Source organism: Mus caroli, chromosome 13 (genome assembly GCF_900094665.2).
Source record: "Mus caroli chromosome 13, CAROLI_EIJ_v1.1, whole genome shotgun sequence".
Classification (NCBI taxonomy): domain Eukaryota; kingdom Metazoa; phylum Chordata; class Mammalia; order Rodentia; family Muridae; genus Mus; species Mus caroli.
In genome coordinates this window covers 52225904-52244261 of record NC_034582.1, presented here as the reverse complement: position 1 = coordinate 52244261, position 18358 = coordinate 52225904, and the positions used below count along the sequence as shown (strand labels likewise).

The following is an 18358-nucleotide window of genomic DNA, read 5'->3' as shown; positions in this document are numbered from 1 at the left end:
TCTTTCTTTTTTTAATGAGCTTAAAATCTCACAAAGAAAGTAATTAGACTCCAGCTAGATTGTTGCTGGCTGTAGATTTCAGGTACATATAATAAGGCTGTGTTTCCAGTCTGCAACCAAATAGTCTGTAGTAGAATTGAATGCCCCCACCATAACATACACACACACACACACACACACACACACCACGAAGGGAACATCTGCCTTTACTCTCTCTGGGCCTCAAAGCACACCCTAGGGAGTTCAGTCATTAACAACATGATGAAGGAATGGCTACCAGCCAGCCACACCCCACATCCCCGACACTCCCGTCTCCCCTCTTCCTACCCTGACAAAGCTGCCTGTGACAGCTTCCAGAGCCCGGCCCAGCCAACAGCAGCACATGGAGCACCTCTGTCTGCCAGGCACGCCGTCTGCCTGGGTTCCTTGGGCAAGATTCTACGTCTTCTTAAAGTTGTGGTCGGGCTGAGAAGACTTAGAAGATAATATAAACATGCTCAACCCTGCCTCCAAAGGAGTTATGATTGTAGGGAGGGCATTTGGGGGTTTCCAGTCCCAGCGAGTTCAGAAAGCTAACATAGAGATATAGAGGTCAGACTAACATTCACCTTTTGGAATGTTATGGGAGAAATTATTACAGGATGATTTAGCCTTTGACTGGGGCTTCCTTCCCTCTTTTCAAAAACTTGGTTGACATTTGGTGCTCCAAAACTGTTGAGTGAGACCAAAGTAATAGAGCACTTGAAATAAACAAAGCTGGCCATCAAGCCACTTGTCTCTTCAGCACATTTATTGGACTCCCAACTCTCCGAGCAACTGGGGAGCACGGTGAGTAGTGACTGACAGGCCTGAGTCTGTCACGTGGGATGACTCTCAGTGGTGCCACTGTTACAAGGAGAGAGTCCCTCATTAAAACGCTTGTCAAGATTGCTTTGAGGCAGCTAAGGGACAGATAAAAGAGTAGAGATATTTTTAGTCTTTCCTTTTACCACTTAGGGGGAAAAATCATCTTTCAAGTTTGGCAGAGATGTTGCTGGGAATTACAGGGAGGTCAAATCTTTCGTGTGACAAAGCCAGCCTTTCAGAGGGCCTCCCGATGCACAGAGTACCATGGCCTTCCAGGAGGAGAGCAGTGCAGAGCAATCTAATAGGCCGATCTTCTAGTGAGGTCACAGCCTTGATAGCTATTTCTGTAGTCTCGTGGAGAACCTAGTGCCATTCCAGGGATTCCATGTTCCAGTGACATCATCACGTGCCCAGATAAGATATTAGACCGCCATATTTGTTTATAAGCGGACTTGTAAAATAGCACTGCCAAACTTCATCAGCTAGGTCACGACCACCAATGTGTAGTGACTGTCAGGAGGCTCTGTCCCCCAACCCAGTGGTACATCTTCCTCCTTATCAGCTGCTATCCTAACGGAGGGACAATTACCAACACTGAGATTGTCTGACTGGCCTTCTGAGATGAACTCATTATTAACGTTTGGGGTGTTTCTAAGGGAGTTAAATAAGGAGATTGCACAGCCAGGTATATCAATAGAAATTCGGCTCACTGATTTGTCGTTTGAAGAGCATTAGCCAGCAGCAGGTGTGTGCAGGTAAGGGTGAGTGCAGACCTGGGCTTTGGACCGGCTTTTCAGAATCAAGGGAAAATAACAGAGATTTTTGTTCCTCATTCCTCACTCCCATCGCCAACATGGACATGGCCGGGAAGCCAGTGTGAAGCCAGTGAGTTCTTTAAAATAGGGGCATTGGGTTAAATCATTTCTTAGCATCTTTATTCTCTCAGCAGGGACTCCTGTGCCCAAGGGCCTTTGTGACTGATTAGCCGGCTTTTGCTAGGTTGTGGGCCTGCTAAAATCTCAGGCAGGGTCTCTTCAGCAGGGAGGACTGAGTAGACGCCGTGATGGGAGAAGCTGCTTCCTTATCGTTAACCCTCACTCTCCAGCTATTGCCAAAATCGGTCCCAGGAGTCAGACAGGGAAAACTAAACAGTTCTAGAATCCAACCAGATGTTTTGCAGTGTGCAGTCTACCAATCCTTCCTGCTACACAGCTCCTGTTGGAAAGACTATCCACCTATTTGTAGGTACTCCCCTCCCCGTTCCAAACAAGCCTCTGCTTCCCTGGCCTCTATTGGGAGAACAGGGTTTCAGCAGCTTTGAAGGATTCCCCAGTCCATGCAGTCCAGGCACCAACCAGAAGAGAACTGAGGATCCAAAGGGTTCACTGCCCCGCTCCCTGCATCTCTTTCTACCAGAAAGCAAGCCTAAGCCACAGGAAATCGCAATGCAACTTTCTAGTCGCGGTGATGGAAGGAGCCATGTGTCTGCTCACCAGGGCTCCTCTTACATTTCTGCCACCAAGTCCCTAGGGACAGTCCAGCAGCAGGCACCTGCTGGGACAGGACTGGGTCATACCAGAGGCTGGACACTCTGCTGCTGTGCACAGTCTGAGTCCTACACTGTTAATCCTCATTTAGGTTTTCGCCATCATTTTTAATCTGTGTCTCTCCCCACTAGGAAACGAGCAGCCCTTAAGGGAAGGCCCCACGCTTGACAGCTGTTTTCTCTCTGTCTCCTCTAGTTCCACATAGCCGGCACTCCAAACAGGCTCATGGCATGCACAATGATCCCCGTGTGGGTCCTTCATGAACCCTTGCATACATACCTGCCAAGAGTCAGCCAAGGGGCTGGAGAAATGGCGCAGTGGTAAGAGAGCTTGTTGCTATTATAGAGAATTAGGGTTCTGTTCCCAGGATCCGCATGGCAGCTCCAGATCCAGGGGACCTGACACTCTCTTTTGACCTCTGAGAGTACCAGGCACACATGGGTCATAACATAAATGGGGGCAGGAACTCCACAAAATAAGTAAATCTAATGAAAAACCTAATGAAAAAATTTCAAAGAATCAAGTCTCTCAGGTTACACACTAGGAGAATTCCTTGACCATCATTCCCGTAGATAACTCCCTACAGAGCAGTTGCTGTTGGCCAGTTGTTACATCAGTCATCACTTACATTAACCACAGGCGAGTATCTATTTTTTTCATTCCCATTTTACAGAACAAACAGAGACACTAGTCAATCAACCATCTGTGGCATTGTGACTGCTACTGAGTGTCTATAGGTCAAGAGATTTGCCCATGGTTACTGCAATAGCATCTGCGCGCCTACACACAGCTCCAGTACAGCCACTTGCCAACTTTCCTAGAAAAGAGAAGTCAACCACAGGCCAGACCCTGCTTGTTCCCTTTCCCCTTAGGGAACCCTGTCTTGTAATAACCAACATCACCTAGTACTTCTTTAGCCCCTGAACGAAGGGTGGCCTCACACTGTAATGTGAGAATGCCCTGATTTCAGGCTCCAAAAATAATCCACTGTCATAAAAAGGAAGATACCTGAGCCCTAGGTTAGGCTTCTTCTATTTGGATTTTGTTGCTCTTAATTTGTTTTAAATGTGTTGTATGTCTATGAGAATGTATGCCACTAGGGTGAAGGTACCCATAGGAGCCTGCAGAGAGTGCTGTCTCCCCTGGAGCTGGTTACAGGTGATTTGTAAGTTACCCGATATGGGTGCTAAGAACCAAGCTTAGGTCCTCTGCAAGAGCAGCAAGAACCCTAAGCCTCCGAGCCATCTCTCCAGCCCTTGATTTTGCTTAAAATGACATCTACTCCCTGGGCTAGCCTGGAACTCCCTGTAGAGTCCAGACTGCTCTCAAATTCCTGGTGTTCCTGCCTCATCCTCCCAAGTACCAGAACAGGCTCAAGGCAACTGCCATGCTCTCACTCACAGGCCTCAGTAGTGATGGAGGGGCTTCAGCACATTTCCAGGTCACAGCCTGTGCACTGTAGGCAAAGTGAACTGTGACCCACATCTCCCAATGCCCCAGCAATAGCTGGGGCTAAACCTAAACCTATAACCCTGACTTAGCTCTAACAATCCCAGAGCTGAGAGGCCTTACTGGTTGGTCTTTTGTCTACTCTCTTGGCTCATCAGTCAGGCTTGTGGAAAGCAGTTCTTCCCTGACATACTTTGCTGCAAAAATTATCTTTATTGGTAAAACAGGAAATCACACATAAATACACTCACACATTCATACACATACTCACACACACAATCACTCACACATACATAAACATACACACACATGTAAACACACACATAAATACACATTCACACACACATAAATATACACTCACATTCATACACACAACCACACATAAACACACACTTAAACTCACACACAAAAACATACACAGTCTCACATACATAAACACACGCACTCACACATAAACACACACAGCACAGGCAAATCTTTATAACCCCATTACTTGAGGCAGAAGATTGCCATGAGGTTGGGGCCAGCCTGTCTCAAAAAAGAGATGAAGAAGAGGAAGAAGCAGGAAAAGGAAAAAGGGTGGGAGGAGGGGGAGAGGAGGATAAGGGAGGAGGAGGAGTGGGAGGAGGAAGAGAGGGAGGAAGAGGAAGAAAAGGAGGAAGAGGAGGAGGAGAAGAAGGAAGGGGAAGAGCCTCTGAATGACTGGCTCTCATCTGCCAATGGCTTACCCATAGGGATGCTTTCAAATTCAGAAGAAGGTCCATCAATCCCTAATCTTGCCTTCCCACCCTATTGTCTACATCAAGTGAAAATGGAGACCAGGGTAGCTTCCAAATCAGTGCAGGGCATTGTGAGATTAACTTCTTGTTGCATTCTACAGTAAACAGAATCGTTTTTAGGGGTTCATCTTCTGCTAGAAGATGCTATGCTGAAAGGGGACTCCCATAGCCAGTTTAGGCAAGAGGCAGGTGCCTGACTCGAGTGGGGAGATGGAAACTCCTTTTCTCTACACATGGCTTGTCAGTGGGAAACCCCACATACAGCCCTCAGGGAGATGGCTGGTGAGCTTTTAAGAGCTGTGTCTTTCTCAAAGTGTCTCTGTCTTCCTTTGATGGACCTTCTGCAAGACACAGAGCTGGTAGCCATGTCTGTTCCTCAATGGCTCTCCCAGAATTCACCATCTCCCCCTTGCTGCTTATGAAAACTCAGACAGGAACAAGACACTATGTGATGGCTACTTAGGAACAATTTGATGAATCCTTAAGGATGTCCTAGGTCAGATGGTTGGAAAAATAAGTCTCTTAAGATGGTAATACTCATAGCTAAAATGTTGGAAAACTCAAACTAGATATCTTATGCGTAACAAACCAAAGCACACCATGGTGTAATTCAGACACAGCTTGAGCCTACTGAATTCTTGTGAGATCCTCTGTCCTTCATTCTACCTTATCAAATTAGCATATGTCCCTACTGTCAAAAATATCACAAGGTCAATGAAGGCAGATATTTATATATAGTAACTTACAGCATTAAAGTATATAGACATGTTACTAGGTAGGAGTTTGTGGGTCTATTGTTGTCAGACTAACATCTCTCTACCCCACTGGAGTTGTTCCTAGTGTATCTCACAATAACGGACATGTGCACACCAGTGACTTTGAACATGGTCATGGACTCCTAACCACTAGCTGGGTCATGAATGTTTTAAAGAGATTAAAAACCAGCTGCATATTAAAATTCCAATAAATGTGTCCCATGACATCGAAACAATTAGAAATCATGTTATCCTGACAACGAGAACAGGGGTGGTTACTTATTAAAACACATCAGAAGAATATCATCAAAGTATTTGATGTGCAAACGTAGTCTGAATACGGCTGTAATCCAGGGAGTCTTGCCTTAGAGAAGTCCCTGCGGCTGACATTCAGTCAGGCCAATACCGAGTCTCCCAGGTGACATTTCCCTCCGGGACTCCTAAGTGAGATAACAGGTGAATGTCAGTTCAGGTCCTAACTGAATCCACCCTGGAGAAGGAGCTGGGCTGCTAAAGAGATTCTCTTCCTTTTCAGTATGCCTGGGGGAAGGGTCAGGCTTGGTGAGAGTGACAAAGGTGGCCTAGCAAAGACCCCTGGGATCTCATCAGCACGGTGACCTTTAGCTGGCATGTCATTAGACAGAGAAGATGCCACTCATGCTTGCTCCCTGGGAAGGCAGGCGAATTCTGGGTCATTCTAGACTCAGTGGGAACAACCACACCGACTAACAGGTCATAAGGAGAAACCAGTGAATTTTAAGACAGCATCGTGAGGCCTGTGTTCTGTATACATGCTGCTATAAAGTTATAAATGTCTTGGAGACAGGCCTTCCCGATGTAGCTCCAGCCTTCAAATGATGACTCTACTGCTTTACTGTAGACATTTTTCAAGGAAGGAAAAAAAAGTCTCATACGAATGCAAAGCAAATAATCCCTGAGTTGAAAATTAATCAAAAAGAAAAATGCAAAGATATAAATATCAAGGCATGACAAACTTTATGGAAGTACAGCTAACTTAATATCAGGAAGCGCGCAGCTCTGAGTAAATACAAGAAAAACAGAAACAGCCACTAAACCCAAGCACATGGGTAAAGCTTGGTGTGCACTTTTAAGATGTAGGTCCTGGTTAGATACCGTTTCCTCAGATTGGAAGGGTGGAAGACCGTATCCATGAGGCTGAGGGTACCAAGGTCCACAGATGTAACCTGACTATGTGTCAGATGTGTGTGCTGTTCCTTTAGCCCCTTCTCCTGGCACTTGTAAATAGAAAAGAAAACTTTGAAGTCAGTAGAACATAGGTTTGGTTGCGCAGCTGCTCATGTATAAGTGCAAGAGAAAACATCTATGTTCCTTCCAGTTTCTGTCCAAGATGGGGGAGTCTCTGGCTAGACTGTGGGTCTGTGAAACAAAGCAATGTGCTGCAGAGGACCTGTCCCCGCCCAAGCTGTCATTTTAACATGTGCTGTATACACTTTGTCTCCAGCTAGGACAAACCCTGAGGAGCCCTTTCATGAAGTTTGTGGCCCATGCGGTGTCTTTTACCATCTTCTTGGGACTGCTAGTTGTGAACGCCTCTGACCGGTTTGAGGGCGTTAAGACTCTGCCCAATGAGACCTTCACAGACTACCCCAAACAGATCTTCAGAGTGAAAACCACACAGTTCTCCTGGACGGAGATGCTCATCATGAAGTGGGTCTTAGGTAAGCCAGCTGCTCTGTCTTTCCCGTCTCTCTGGCTGACATCACTAGGTACCGACTCTAGACTCCCCTTCTGAGTCTGTTCATACTCCTGGCTGATGTGATGTCCAACACGAAAGTCAAGATGCTGTACAAGAGGCAGGCGACACACGAACCCCAGGTTTGAAAGGAAATGTTTAGGGAGGGGCACCTGCCAGGCACTCTTGCATACAGGTGCACTGTATATGATTATAAAGGGGTTTTGCCTGGGAAACGTGTTGATCATTTAAGATTCCTACGAGCCTTAGAACAAGCCTATTTTAAGAATGGTAAAATTTTGTAGCTTAAAGGACACTTAGAATTCATAGCTTAAAGTACGCTTGTGTTAATCCAAATATGTGGACTTTGTATAGTAAATATTACCTAAAATTTGGGTAGTGCCTTAGTTAAGTTTCTATTGCTACGATAAAGATCTTGATCAAAAGGAACCTAGAGAGGAAGGGTTTATTTGGCTTACAGATCCTGGGTCACAGGCTACTGAGGGGACTCAGGACAGGAACCTGGAGGGGGAAACTGAAGCACAGGCAATAGAGGGGTGCTGCTTACTGGCTTGGTCCTTCTGGCTTACTCAGCCTGCTATGTTTCTATCAGGCAGGACCACCTGCCCAGAGGTGGCGCTGCCCACAGTGGGCTGGGACCTTCCTCATCAATTATTAGTCAATGGAATCTCCCACAGACTTGCCTATGGTCCAGTCCAATGGAAGCATTTTCTCAATTGAGAGTCTCTTTTCCAAGATGACTCTAGCTTATGCCAAGTTAAAACACACACACACACACACACACACACACCGACATAGAGAGTAACATGTTGAAGTTTAAGTCCTGGTTCTGCCTCCTAGTCCCATACTTCCAAAAATAAGACTCAGGCTCAAGTTATGTTTACAAATACCTTGGCCATATAGCTAGGCCCTTCTCTGACTAGACCATAACTAAAGGTAACCCACTTATTTCAACCTACATTTTGCCATGTGGCCGGTTAGCTCTGCTCAGATGCCCTGTGTCCATCTCCTCATCTTTCTGGGCTCCTCTCCTTGCCTTCTTCTCTCCCAGAATTCATTCTCTTCCCGATGTCCCACCTCTATTTCCTGCCTAAGCCACAGGCCAGAGGCTTTTTAATTGACAGGTGAAGCATCCACACAATACACAAGATGCTCTCTCTACAGTAATGAGTTATTTGTTTAAATTAGTGTGCTAAATGGTTGTGGATTCCTATCTGTGCTGATGATTTGTGCTTCCAAGGTTTGCCACAATTGCCTAGGAAATGGTTCCCCATGCCTCCCGTTTATTACTGGAAATGGCTAAAATAGCAGAAAAATGCTACTGATTTCTTTTTTCTAACACTGAAAACTGCAAATCAGTTGACAGGAGAAAAATTGAAAACTTGCCAAAGCTATCATCAGGGATATAATAAATAAACAAAACGCTAATAAGCTGTAAACTTTATACTGCAAAGATCTGGATGTAATGGGGGATATTTCTAGTGAAATAAAAGTTTTAAAAGAACTGAATTACTGTGCAGTAATGACAGTTGGTCAATTAATTAAATTAGTTTAACAGTATTCACCCAGATTTTGCTTTCCTGACAAATATTTAATATTTGTATAATTATTATATTTACAAGTATTAAGTCACAAAAAGTAATCAGGATCAAAGTGTTTTTGCCATCAAACAGCAAAATCATGACCAGATATGTAAAAAGACTCCGTAACACATGGCCTGTACTGATATGTAGCCCAAGAAAGTTACAAGAGATAAACCACCAGAGAACATCGTTGCTGCCCAACCTGGGAACACCTGGATAAGTGGGCCCTACACTGCACCACAAAGTGGGCAAGTGGAAAACGTGAGAATGTGTTGACCTGGGGCAGTCAGGACAGCATGCCATGCGTCCCAGGGACATGTGATCAGCTGGCAAACCTGTGGCCAAAGAATTGTTTACTCACGTCATCGACACTAAAGTTGAATAGGGAAGACACCGAAGCCTGGTATGAGTTACGTCTGTGGCCTTTTGCAGTTCAGAACCTACCCCAGGCCTCTCTCAGACAGCCCCCTGGTTTAACAACATCAAACACTTTACAACACTAGGCTCTTTCAAACATTCACATTCTGAGTTTATGAGTAAAAAATTTAAAGTATTTACAGTACAAGTCTCTCACCCCACTTTCCTACCTGCACTCCAGACTTCAGTGAGTACAGGGTCCCTTTCTTTAAACAAATACAGTTACTTTGAGCTAAGCCTCCTAGGCCGTGACATTTTCCTGAGGCCTCTTATTGCTAGGTGTCAGAGCCTTAACACAATAGGGCAGGTGTGTCTCCAGATGGCGGCTCTCAATACTTACACAACTTGATGTGTGCCCGTCAGAGCAGAGCCGAATTTTCAGGACTTAACCATCGGAAGTGCTGGATGCTGGAGAAGACAAGAGCCACTCACATTGGCCTCTTTCTTGCCTTGCTCAATACAGGGTGGGTGGTGGGGAGCCTTCGCTTTCTTACTAAAGGGGAGGAACTTGCAAAATGTTTATTACAGATAATTTTTAAAAATACAAAACTCGAGAGGAATGAGCCCATGTGTCTGTCTCCCATCTTGAATAATTAGGGATCCATGGCCAATCTGGCCGCTTCCCCTTTTCCTTCATCCCGTGTTATTTTGAAACAAGGCCTGGAATCATGAAACTTTCATCTGTTAAAACAAACAAACAAGCAATGTATTATCACCAGATACAGAGTAGTACACACCTTAATCCCAGCACTCTGGAGGCAGAGGCAGGTAGATCTCTGGGAGTTCAAGGCCGTCCTGGTCTACACTGTACGTTGCAGGCTAGTCAGGGCTATGTCAAGTACTGCCTCATAGTAAAGTCTGTTTTTTCCTCTTTTCTTTTTGGTCCCGCTCACTCATGGCTTTGTTGGCCATGCCTGTGAATTTTAATCCCGGTAACTTTTTTTTTTCATTTCAGATATACTTTTCACTTCATGAAATTTATATTCTTTTCATATTTCTCAATTCTTTTTATATCTTTATATCTCTCATTTCCTTCCTCAGTGTGCCTGCATTTCCCTGTAAATCCTTGAATATATTGCCTATATTTATGGTGCTTTTTAAATTCTGTCACTTTTGTGTAATTCCCCGCCCCCATTAGCCTTTCTCCTAGCAGTTGACATCTATCGACAGCGATCGATGAGTACTTCTCAAACTGTGTTGTTGAGCATCTGGGTTTGCTGCCTGAGCCATTGCTCTTGCTATAACAGAAAACCTAAGGCTGGGTAACCCCTAAAGCAAATAGGATTATCTTGCTCTTGCCTGTGGAGGGGGATGCCTAAGATGGGGCAGCTGTGTCTGACAAGGACGGCGTGGTGGAATGTGGGGGACAAAGCCAAGTATGTGGTTTCATGATCCCCGACCTTGCTTCAAAATAACACAGGGTGGAGAAAAGGGAAACTGGGCAAGGCTGACCACAAATCCTTAATGTGGGAAGGCGACACCAGGGCAACTTCTCCTCATGGCAACCCGGCCACCAATCCTCCATAGCGCCAAGAAGCCACTGGTGTGAGCAAAACACTAATCCACACCCATGACCCAGTAGGCCCCTGATGGCCCCAACCTCCCAACACTGGCACATCGAGCCTCTGTTTTGGTAGGGATGGGCCTACCAGAACAAACTACAAACCACAGCATGGCCTTCCTTCTAAAGCCTGGCCTTATGCAGACTGGGTAATACGCTTTTGTGTATCACCGAGTCATTTTTCAGATTTCGTTAGAAGGCCTCTGGAGAGCTTTACCACAAGGACTAAGCAGCTGCTGCCGATTTTACCATGACTGCTTACTTCTGTGCTGTAGAACTCACTTCGGGGGTCTTTACTAGAGGCCTCGGGTGTCAACAATACCTTTCAGTTCTGGGTGGTCACAGCTCAAACGTCTCCCCATGCGGGTGAGCTTTCTGGCTGTTGTGTGTGGAATTCAGCCATGGAACCGACATAAACATCCCAAGTCTTGGTCCCTTCTGCGTGTCTGTGCTTGTGGGTTTGTTCTCAGGCTTGCACAGCACCCTTCCCACAGAGGCCTGTCATAGCACATCCTGTCACCCCTCTCTCTGTTGCCAGTGACCCTGCTGCTATGCTCTGGACTCCCTCTGAGCACCGCAGGTGGGCCATGGCCTTCCCATTGACATAGGGGGCCACTCTCCAGTGACGGCTCTTTCTAATGTCTGCAAGTGGTTCTTCGTGTTATTTAATTTCTGGAGGCAGAAATCAAGATGCATTCTCTAAAACTGATGCAGAAACCTTTATCAGAACCAAAGAGGCCAGGCCATGGTAGCACACACACTTGCAATCTTGGCAGCTGAGGCAGCAAAATCACCAATGTGAAGTCATCTTGGGCTATAGAGGAAGAGCCTGACTGGAGGTGAAAGAGAGAGAGAGAGAGAGAGAGAGAGAGAGAGAGAAGTGGGGAGACATACTGGGGGGGGAGTAAAAGGAAATAGTTCCTCTGTGTCTTCCTACATCTAATCAGTAATGAACCTTCTGTAAAGGGGAAGTAGATTCCTCTCACTTCCTGTCTTCAGATTTCACCAGAACACCTGAGCAGCCAGAGAGCATCTTAACCCCTACTGTGGGAGTCTGAAAGCATTTTAGCCAGAAGGGGTGGCATACCCTGAGCCTAGAATTGGTAGCAAGTTGGACATGTTCCAAACAAGTGTTTCTGAGATCTTCACCCTCAGCGAGAACGGTGATGGCCACGTGGGTAGAGGCTTTGTAGGCTGTAACGGAAGTGACATCACGAGGCTTCAGTGTGTCCAAGAGCGCTGAGCTAAGGATGGATGGCTGTGGGACAGGGGCAGAGGCAGGGTGCCAGTCCTGATGTCCCTATAGTAAGTTGGACATCAAATGGTTAGTAAGAACAAGTGGCGTAGAGTCACATGTGAGATGTGAGAAGAGAGAACTGTTGGGGACAGAGACTTACAAAGTGGTCTAAAAGGAAGTCATTCACTAGGATGGGAAACATAGGGATTGGGGGAGGCGTTTTGGAGAAGAAGAAGAGAGAGAAATGAAGACTCCAGTTTGAGATATATATTATAGATATTTTTTCCCAAAGGGCAAAGATTTCTACCATGTGGAGAGAACCAGAGTATATCAGACACTTGAGAGAGAAGGTCAAGTAGTCAGTAGTGTGTGCACATGAACTTTGGAGGAGAAGCAGGGGTGGGGTCAGAAACAAATTTGAGTGTGTCAGTATATTTAAGCAAATTACCCCATCACTCACTCTCATAAACTAAGGACCCAGCCACAGGGCACAGCAAGGCTAACCTTTGGGAACGTGAGCTTTATCTAGCAAAGGAAGACCCAGAGAGTGGCGGGCCGTGAGCCAGAGGAAGGAGCCAGGGCTGCTGCCAACAGAGCACAGACTGCTGAGCCCTGAGGTTTGGCCTAAGTAGGTGGCAGGAATGGGATCTGGTGTCCATGTCCAGGACCTGGCCTTTCCAGGGGCATGGACACTCTATTATTCACTGTAACAGGGGACAAGGTCATATTGAGGGCATGAAGCAAAGGGTGTGGCTGACACTGATTGGAGGTGCATTGACAGTCTTGGCTGGCATTTTCTATTTCATCGCCCTTTCTCAAGAGATACATCTAAATGTTAAGCATTTTATCAAGGATTAGGTACTTCGCCAGGTACCAGGAAAACAACAGTAAATACGACCCATGTAATCCTGCCCTAAATACCTGCTGGAGCTCTTTAGTGATTGCAGAAGTAATGACTTTGAAAGATCTGAGCACACTGTCTACAAACGGTTCCTTGTGCTATCATGCCTTGAGATCCAGCAACTAAGCCGCTCAACCAAGGAAGAGCATGAAGTAGCCTCGTCCCCTGCTGATGTTCTTGGACATCTGCTCCCTGTCACAGCTAAGAAAGCCTTTAACCAGTGGCCAACACAGATGCGCAAATCTCCTGTCCAGTGACACACCAGATGTATAGCTGTAGTATCCGGGCCAGCTGTCACTCCCTCCTTCCCAAATGCAGCTCAAGAGGTAAAAAGGACCTTGGGACCTTGGGGTCTTGAGCAAGCCCAGCCTGCTCCTTTCAGGGATGGAGGTCTTACCACCAAGAAGGGGTCCTGTTCAGAGCTCTTGCTCCTGCCCTTCCCCTTCCCATGCCTCAACACAGGAGTGGGAGTGATCCATCGAACCGTAATCACCTCTTGTCGCTGTCTCAAAACTTGCATAGCTACCCATCTCCTTCCCAGTGACAGCTAGTGCCATTACACCAGCCTAGGATGTCCTCAGCTCTCCAATCCCTTCTCTGGTTTCTCTCACTCACTCACTCACTCACTCACTCACTCACTCACTCACTCACTCGTCAGCTCTTCCTCTGTTCTCCTTGATGGTTTCTGCCCCAGAGCCCCTTCCCGAGCTGTTCCTCCTGCAGGGATCTACGTGGTTCTTGTTCATCAGTGTCCATTACTGTTCAGGTCTTTGTGTGAGAAAGATCCTGAAAAAACGGACTCTAGGGCCTCGTGTACACGAAGCATGCAGTCTACCACAGACTTAGACCCCCAACCGCCAGACTCTCAAAGGTCTTCTTCAGATGAGGCCATTATAAACCAACCCACTCCAAACCCCGAGTCCCCTTCCTCCTGGCCCCTTCTCTTTCTCCCTAACACGAGCACCGGCCAGACTGTATGCCTGACTGAGCGTCTCTACAGCCGAGCAAATGTGTGGCTGACTCACCCTCCCCACAGGGGCCATCTGGTCTCCTCAGTGATTTCATTCAGTGGTCACATGTCATAGCAGTACTCTCGGTTCCCTACCACTCTCCTCCTCCCGGGCATAGTATCCCTCCTCCCCAACACGGCCTGTGGGACAGTCAAAGTCAGAAGGGCCTCCTCTGTCACTCCGAATGTTTTACCAAGCTATTGCAAAATGCAAGAAAATTCCCGCAGGGGGAATCAAAGTCATGGGGACTAAGAAGACTGCATCAGAGAGAGACTAGCGCCCAAGAGAACACAGCATGGAGGGTATACCTGAGAAGGAGGGGCAAACTTGCTGGTAAGTCCTGCCATCTATGGAGCTGCTGAAGGAAGCCTTGGCAGAGTGAGCCACAGCCCAGCTGGAGGACAGTCACAGCTGCTGCCTGGCTTCCCATCAAAGCAGCGACTCCTGGAGCATAGTCAACGGAAAGGGTGTCTCTAGAGATGCCCCTCAGAGAACTGCAACATTCCAGAGAGCCATGAAGACCAGAAGACTCTCCTAAGGCGTGGTCCCCCCATCTAGGAACCTTTTGGGGGGAAGACTTTCTCTCTGTAGTCTCAGAAGAACCTGGCATTGCTTTTTTGTGTGTTTGTTTTTTAATTTTTCATTACGGTTGTTATTCATTCTTTCACAGTGGGGTAGATATGCACACATGAGAAGGCCAGAGGGCAGCTTGCAACGGTCTCTGCTTTCCTCTGACTGTGTGGGTTCTGGGGACATACTGGGTTGGCAGGCTTGGTGCTCACTGGATGAGCCAGTGCTCCAGCCCTGCTGCTGTTTTCTCCCAAGCTTGCAAGCAGCCTGGGAATCCCCACTGATGGGATGAGGTGCAAATACCAGGACAGCATCACATATATGCAAATACCCAAAAGAAGAAGAGCCTGGAACTGCCTGTCTGGAAACCATCCTGGCTGTCCCTCTCACCAGCTTGCTCTCCCCCTGGCTGGCTTTCAGTTCTTGCACCAGCTCCCTCGCCGAAGCCCACCAGGATTATAATCTCCGAGGGCATGGTTGAGTCTGAGTTGTGGAATCACGCCTCCACGGTTAGTCAAGAGGAAAAACCACACAGTCCTGCTTCAGTGATTTCTTCCTGGTTCTTAACAAATTCACTCTTTTAATGGAGGCTTTGGGAATTTAGCCAGGGTGTCCAAACACAACATCTGTGGTGGTTTGAATATGCTTGGCCCAGGGAGTGGCATGACTAGGAGGTGTGGTCTTGTTGGAGTGGGTGTGGCCTCCTTGGAAGAAGAGTGTCACTGTAGGGATGGGCTTTTGAGGCCCTCCTCCTAGCTGCCTGGAAGCCAGCCTCCTTGAACTCTCAGCTCCTCTAGCGCCATGCCTGCCTGGATGCTGCCATACTTCCCACCATGACGATAAATGGGCTGAAATGAACCTCTGAACCTGTAAGGCAGCCCCAATTAAATGTCTCCTTATAAGAGTTGCCTTGGTCATGGTGTCTGTTCATAGCAGTAAAACCCTGAAACAATTATGATTCATAAGAGTAGCAAAATTAAGTTATGAAGTAGCAACAAAAATAATTTTATGATTGGGGGTCACCACAATATGAGGAACTGTATTGAAGGGTCACAGCATTAGGAAGGTTGAAAACCACTACCCTAGACCCACCATTTCTCCCATGTTTCCACGGCCAATACCTAGATCATCCTTCCCCCTTCTCCTGGCTAATTTCTTGTTCCTTAACCCAGTATCACTCTTCCATAAATTCACCTTTCCTGTGTCTACAAATACACAGTGGGCAGGCACTCTGCTTGGTCCTATGACTGTGACATTGACCCTTTATCCCTGACTCCATAATCAGAGTTAGCTGTACTGCCAAGTGGCAAGCGGGCATCTACAGCTAGCAGTGTCTTGGTTGTTTTAGCCTCGTTTGGTGCCTGGACCTCAACATCTGGCCAATGCATGGTTTCAGACCAAAAGCCTAAGCTTGGGCCAAATGCAGGGCACAGTGCAGATGGCACAGTAGACAGCAAAGAGCCGGCCTTAGCCTGGGCTGCTTGTGTGCCTTTGGACAACCAACTCGCCGACTTTGTACTTGAGTTTCATCTTCAAGATGGGAATAGTTACAGTAGCTCTCCATTAGGAGGTTGTGAGGAATCAGGTGGTGTCCGTAAAATGCTTTGTTAGCCTAGGGCTGGGCACCCAGAAGATACTGAACAACTGCTGGCTGCTGTAATCAGAAGACAGGGGATGAAGAGACAGATGAATTCTTGGGAAATTATTGATATCATCCTTCTGCCTGGCAAGCAAGTAAACCGAGGAGATGCTAACCCTGAGACAGCGTTGGGATCTCAGGGGTAGATAGAGAGCTTCTCAGTGTACTTCCCTTCCTGTGAGCTCAGGAACACCTTGTGCTGACCCAATGTTGAGAAAGTACCTTAAGGAAATAGGCCATGTGAGCCCCTGGGTTAGAGTATAAGGAGCCCCAGACTCTTTAAGAAATGTACATAGCTCTCTCTCAGATCACTCTGAAGGGAGCCAGTGCCTTTCCCTCTGCCAAGCCCCTCTACACAGACTGCAGGCACTACTCAGACGTTAGTACATCAAGATACTGATGTCCTCTGAGGCTCCCTGGCATGCCCTGGCCCCCTTCTCTGCCAAGCACCTTTCTTAATTTTCGGCGACCTTGTTCTCTGAGCTCCAGGCGTTTTCGAGCAATGGAAACTTAGCCTGGAGGAAGCACTGAGCATCCTTCACCCCCGTGGGCTCCTGAACTGTAAACATTTCTCTGACCGACATGCGGGGGTTCAGCTTCAGTACGATCCCATGGGCTCCCCTAGCATCTGGGAAGCAGGAGGCCCAGTTCCTCTCCCTGAAGACTTCATTTCACACGCTCTTGTTCTCCTGGGGCCTTCTAGCTGCCCAAACCTGCACCCCATGCTACTTTTACTTATGGCCTTGGAATGATTTAACTTAACCTCCGTGATTAATATTCAAATCTAGGAAGACTGACAAGGACATCTGACCGGGCAGGGAATCATTTTCAGTGTCTAGCGAAAATAATTTCCATCTGTTTCATGGAGCTTTTAGTGTTTGAAGTTCCTCCAAACCACACTCAAAATCCAAGATCCCACCGCCAGTGAATGGTCAGGCTAGAACCTGAGCCCACGGTTAGCCAAATTAAAACAGATCCCCCCCTCCCCCATCCGCTGGGACACTGGTAATTTTAATCTAGGGGGAGATAAAGTAAAAATAAATAAATAATCCATGTGGTTTTTTTCCCCCTCACCTGTGATGGGTTTTCTAATGAGACTTTTAAATAGGCAAACAAAAGTATATTCTGATGTTAAGAAACCTACTGTGCAGTGAATTACTGTACAAAGTCTGATGGGGTATGCATGAGACATAGGCTTTGTTTAGAGAAAAACAAACAAGGGCTGTGAGAAGTCCTTTAAACAGACCTGCAGGGGTTGGGGGGACACTTCTCACTGTGAGAACTTCAACAGTCATCAGCAAACAAAGATATGACTCTTCTACAGCTGCTCTCAGACTATTTTTTGCCTTAGAAAAAAACATTTCCATCCCTTTTATTTGAAGAGCCTTTTCCACCACCAAATGTTGAAACTACCAGTCCTTGGGCAGGGTCCCCAAAGACTGAAGGCAATTGGTTCTTCACTGCCATGTGCTCTGAGGTGGCACTGAGACCCAGGAAGCCTCCCTCTGGAGGACAGAGCCATCACCAATGTCCAATGGCAGCAGCATCTTTGATGCCAGGCTCTCTCAGCCGCTGAGTCCTCAGAGAAGCCTGTCTTGTATTATGAGCTGCCGTCCTAGTGGGCTTAGTGTACGGTCTTGGGGGAAAGCAGGAGACAATGCACATGTCCAGGGGCAGAGACAGAGGTGGAGCTGCTGTGTAACTGCTCTGCTGGACATAGAGAGATGGTAGAAGACCACAGGGAGTTCTGACACTGCACCTCTGATGTGGCGCTCTACCTTGGGGTCATTACACACAAACTGCAGGTGTCAAGAGAGAAGTGAATCAATGCCACGTGATCTGTTTAGTTGCTAAGGTAAAAGAGTTGACATTTGAAAGCCCACTATGTAACTCAAAGTCCATCAAAGGACGATCTCTTCTTGTCAGAGAAGTCAGGAATGCATGGAATACTGGGGAAATGGGAGGGAGTGACAATGGAAGGGAAGGGGTGTCAGCTTGGTGTATATGACATTTTGGGCACTGGCAGAACATTCCTAGCTGCAGTCTCTCCACATGGTGGGAATTTCATTCTAAAATGCTTAAAGTAGACGTTGTAAAGATTGTGAACAATATTAGTACAAGGTGGCCCCAGTACCAGACAGCAACAGGATTAGAAGTCTACACAACAAAGTATTAGCCTAGGTCAGTGGTTCTCAACCTGTGGGTCGTGACCCAAGACCATCAAAAAACACAGATATTTATTTTTTTTTGATTTTTAATATTTTTATTACATATTTTCCTCAATTACATTTCCAATGCTATCCCAAAAGTCCCCCATAGCGCCCCCCAC

The 18358-nt window shown here is 46.8% G+C and overlaps 1 protein-coding gene across 2 annotated transcripts in view; it reads left to right on the top strand.

Moving 5' to 3' along the window:
- Nucleotides 1–18358, top strand: part of Trpc7 (transient receptor potential cation channel subfamily C member 7) — a 120807-nt gene that overhangs the window by 65098 nt on the left and 37351 nt on the right. For both annotated transcript variants that reach the window (XM_029468419.1, XM_021180154.2), the window contains one exon: nt 6860–7076. In XM_029468419.1, coding sequence (XP_029324279.1) covers nt 6860–7076 — 217 coding nt within the window. The remainder of the gene's footprint in view (nt 1–6859; nt 7077–18358) is intronic.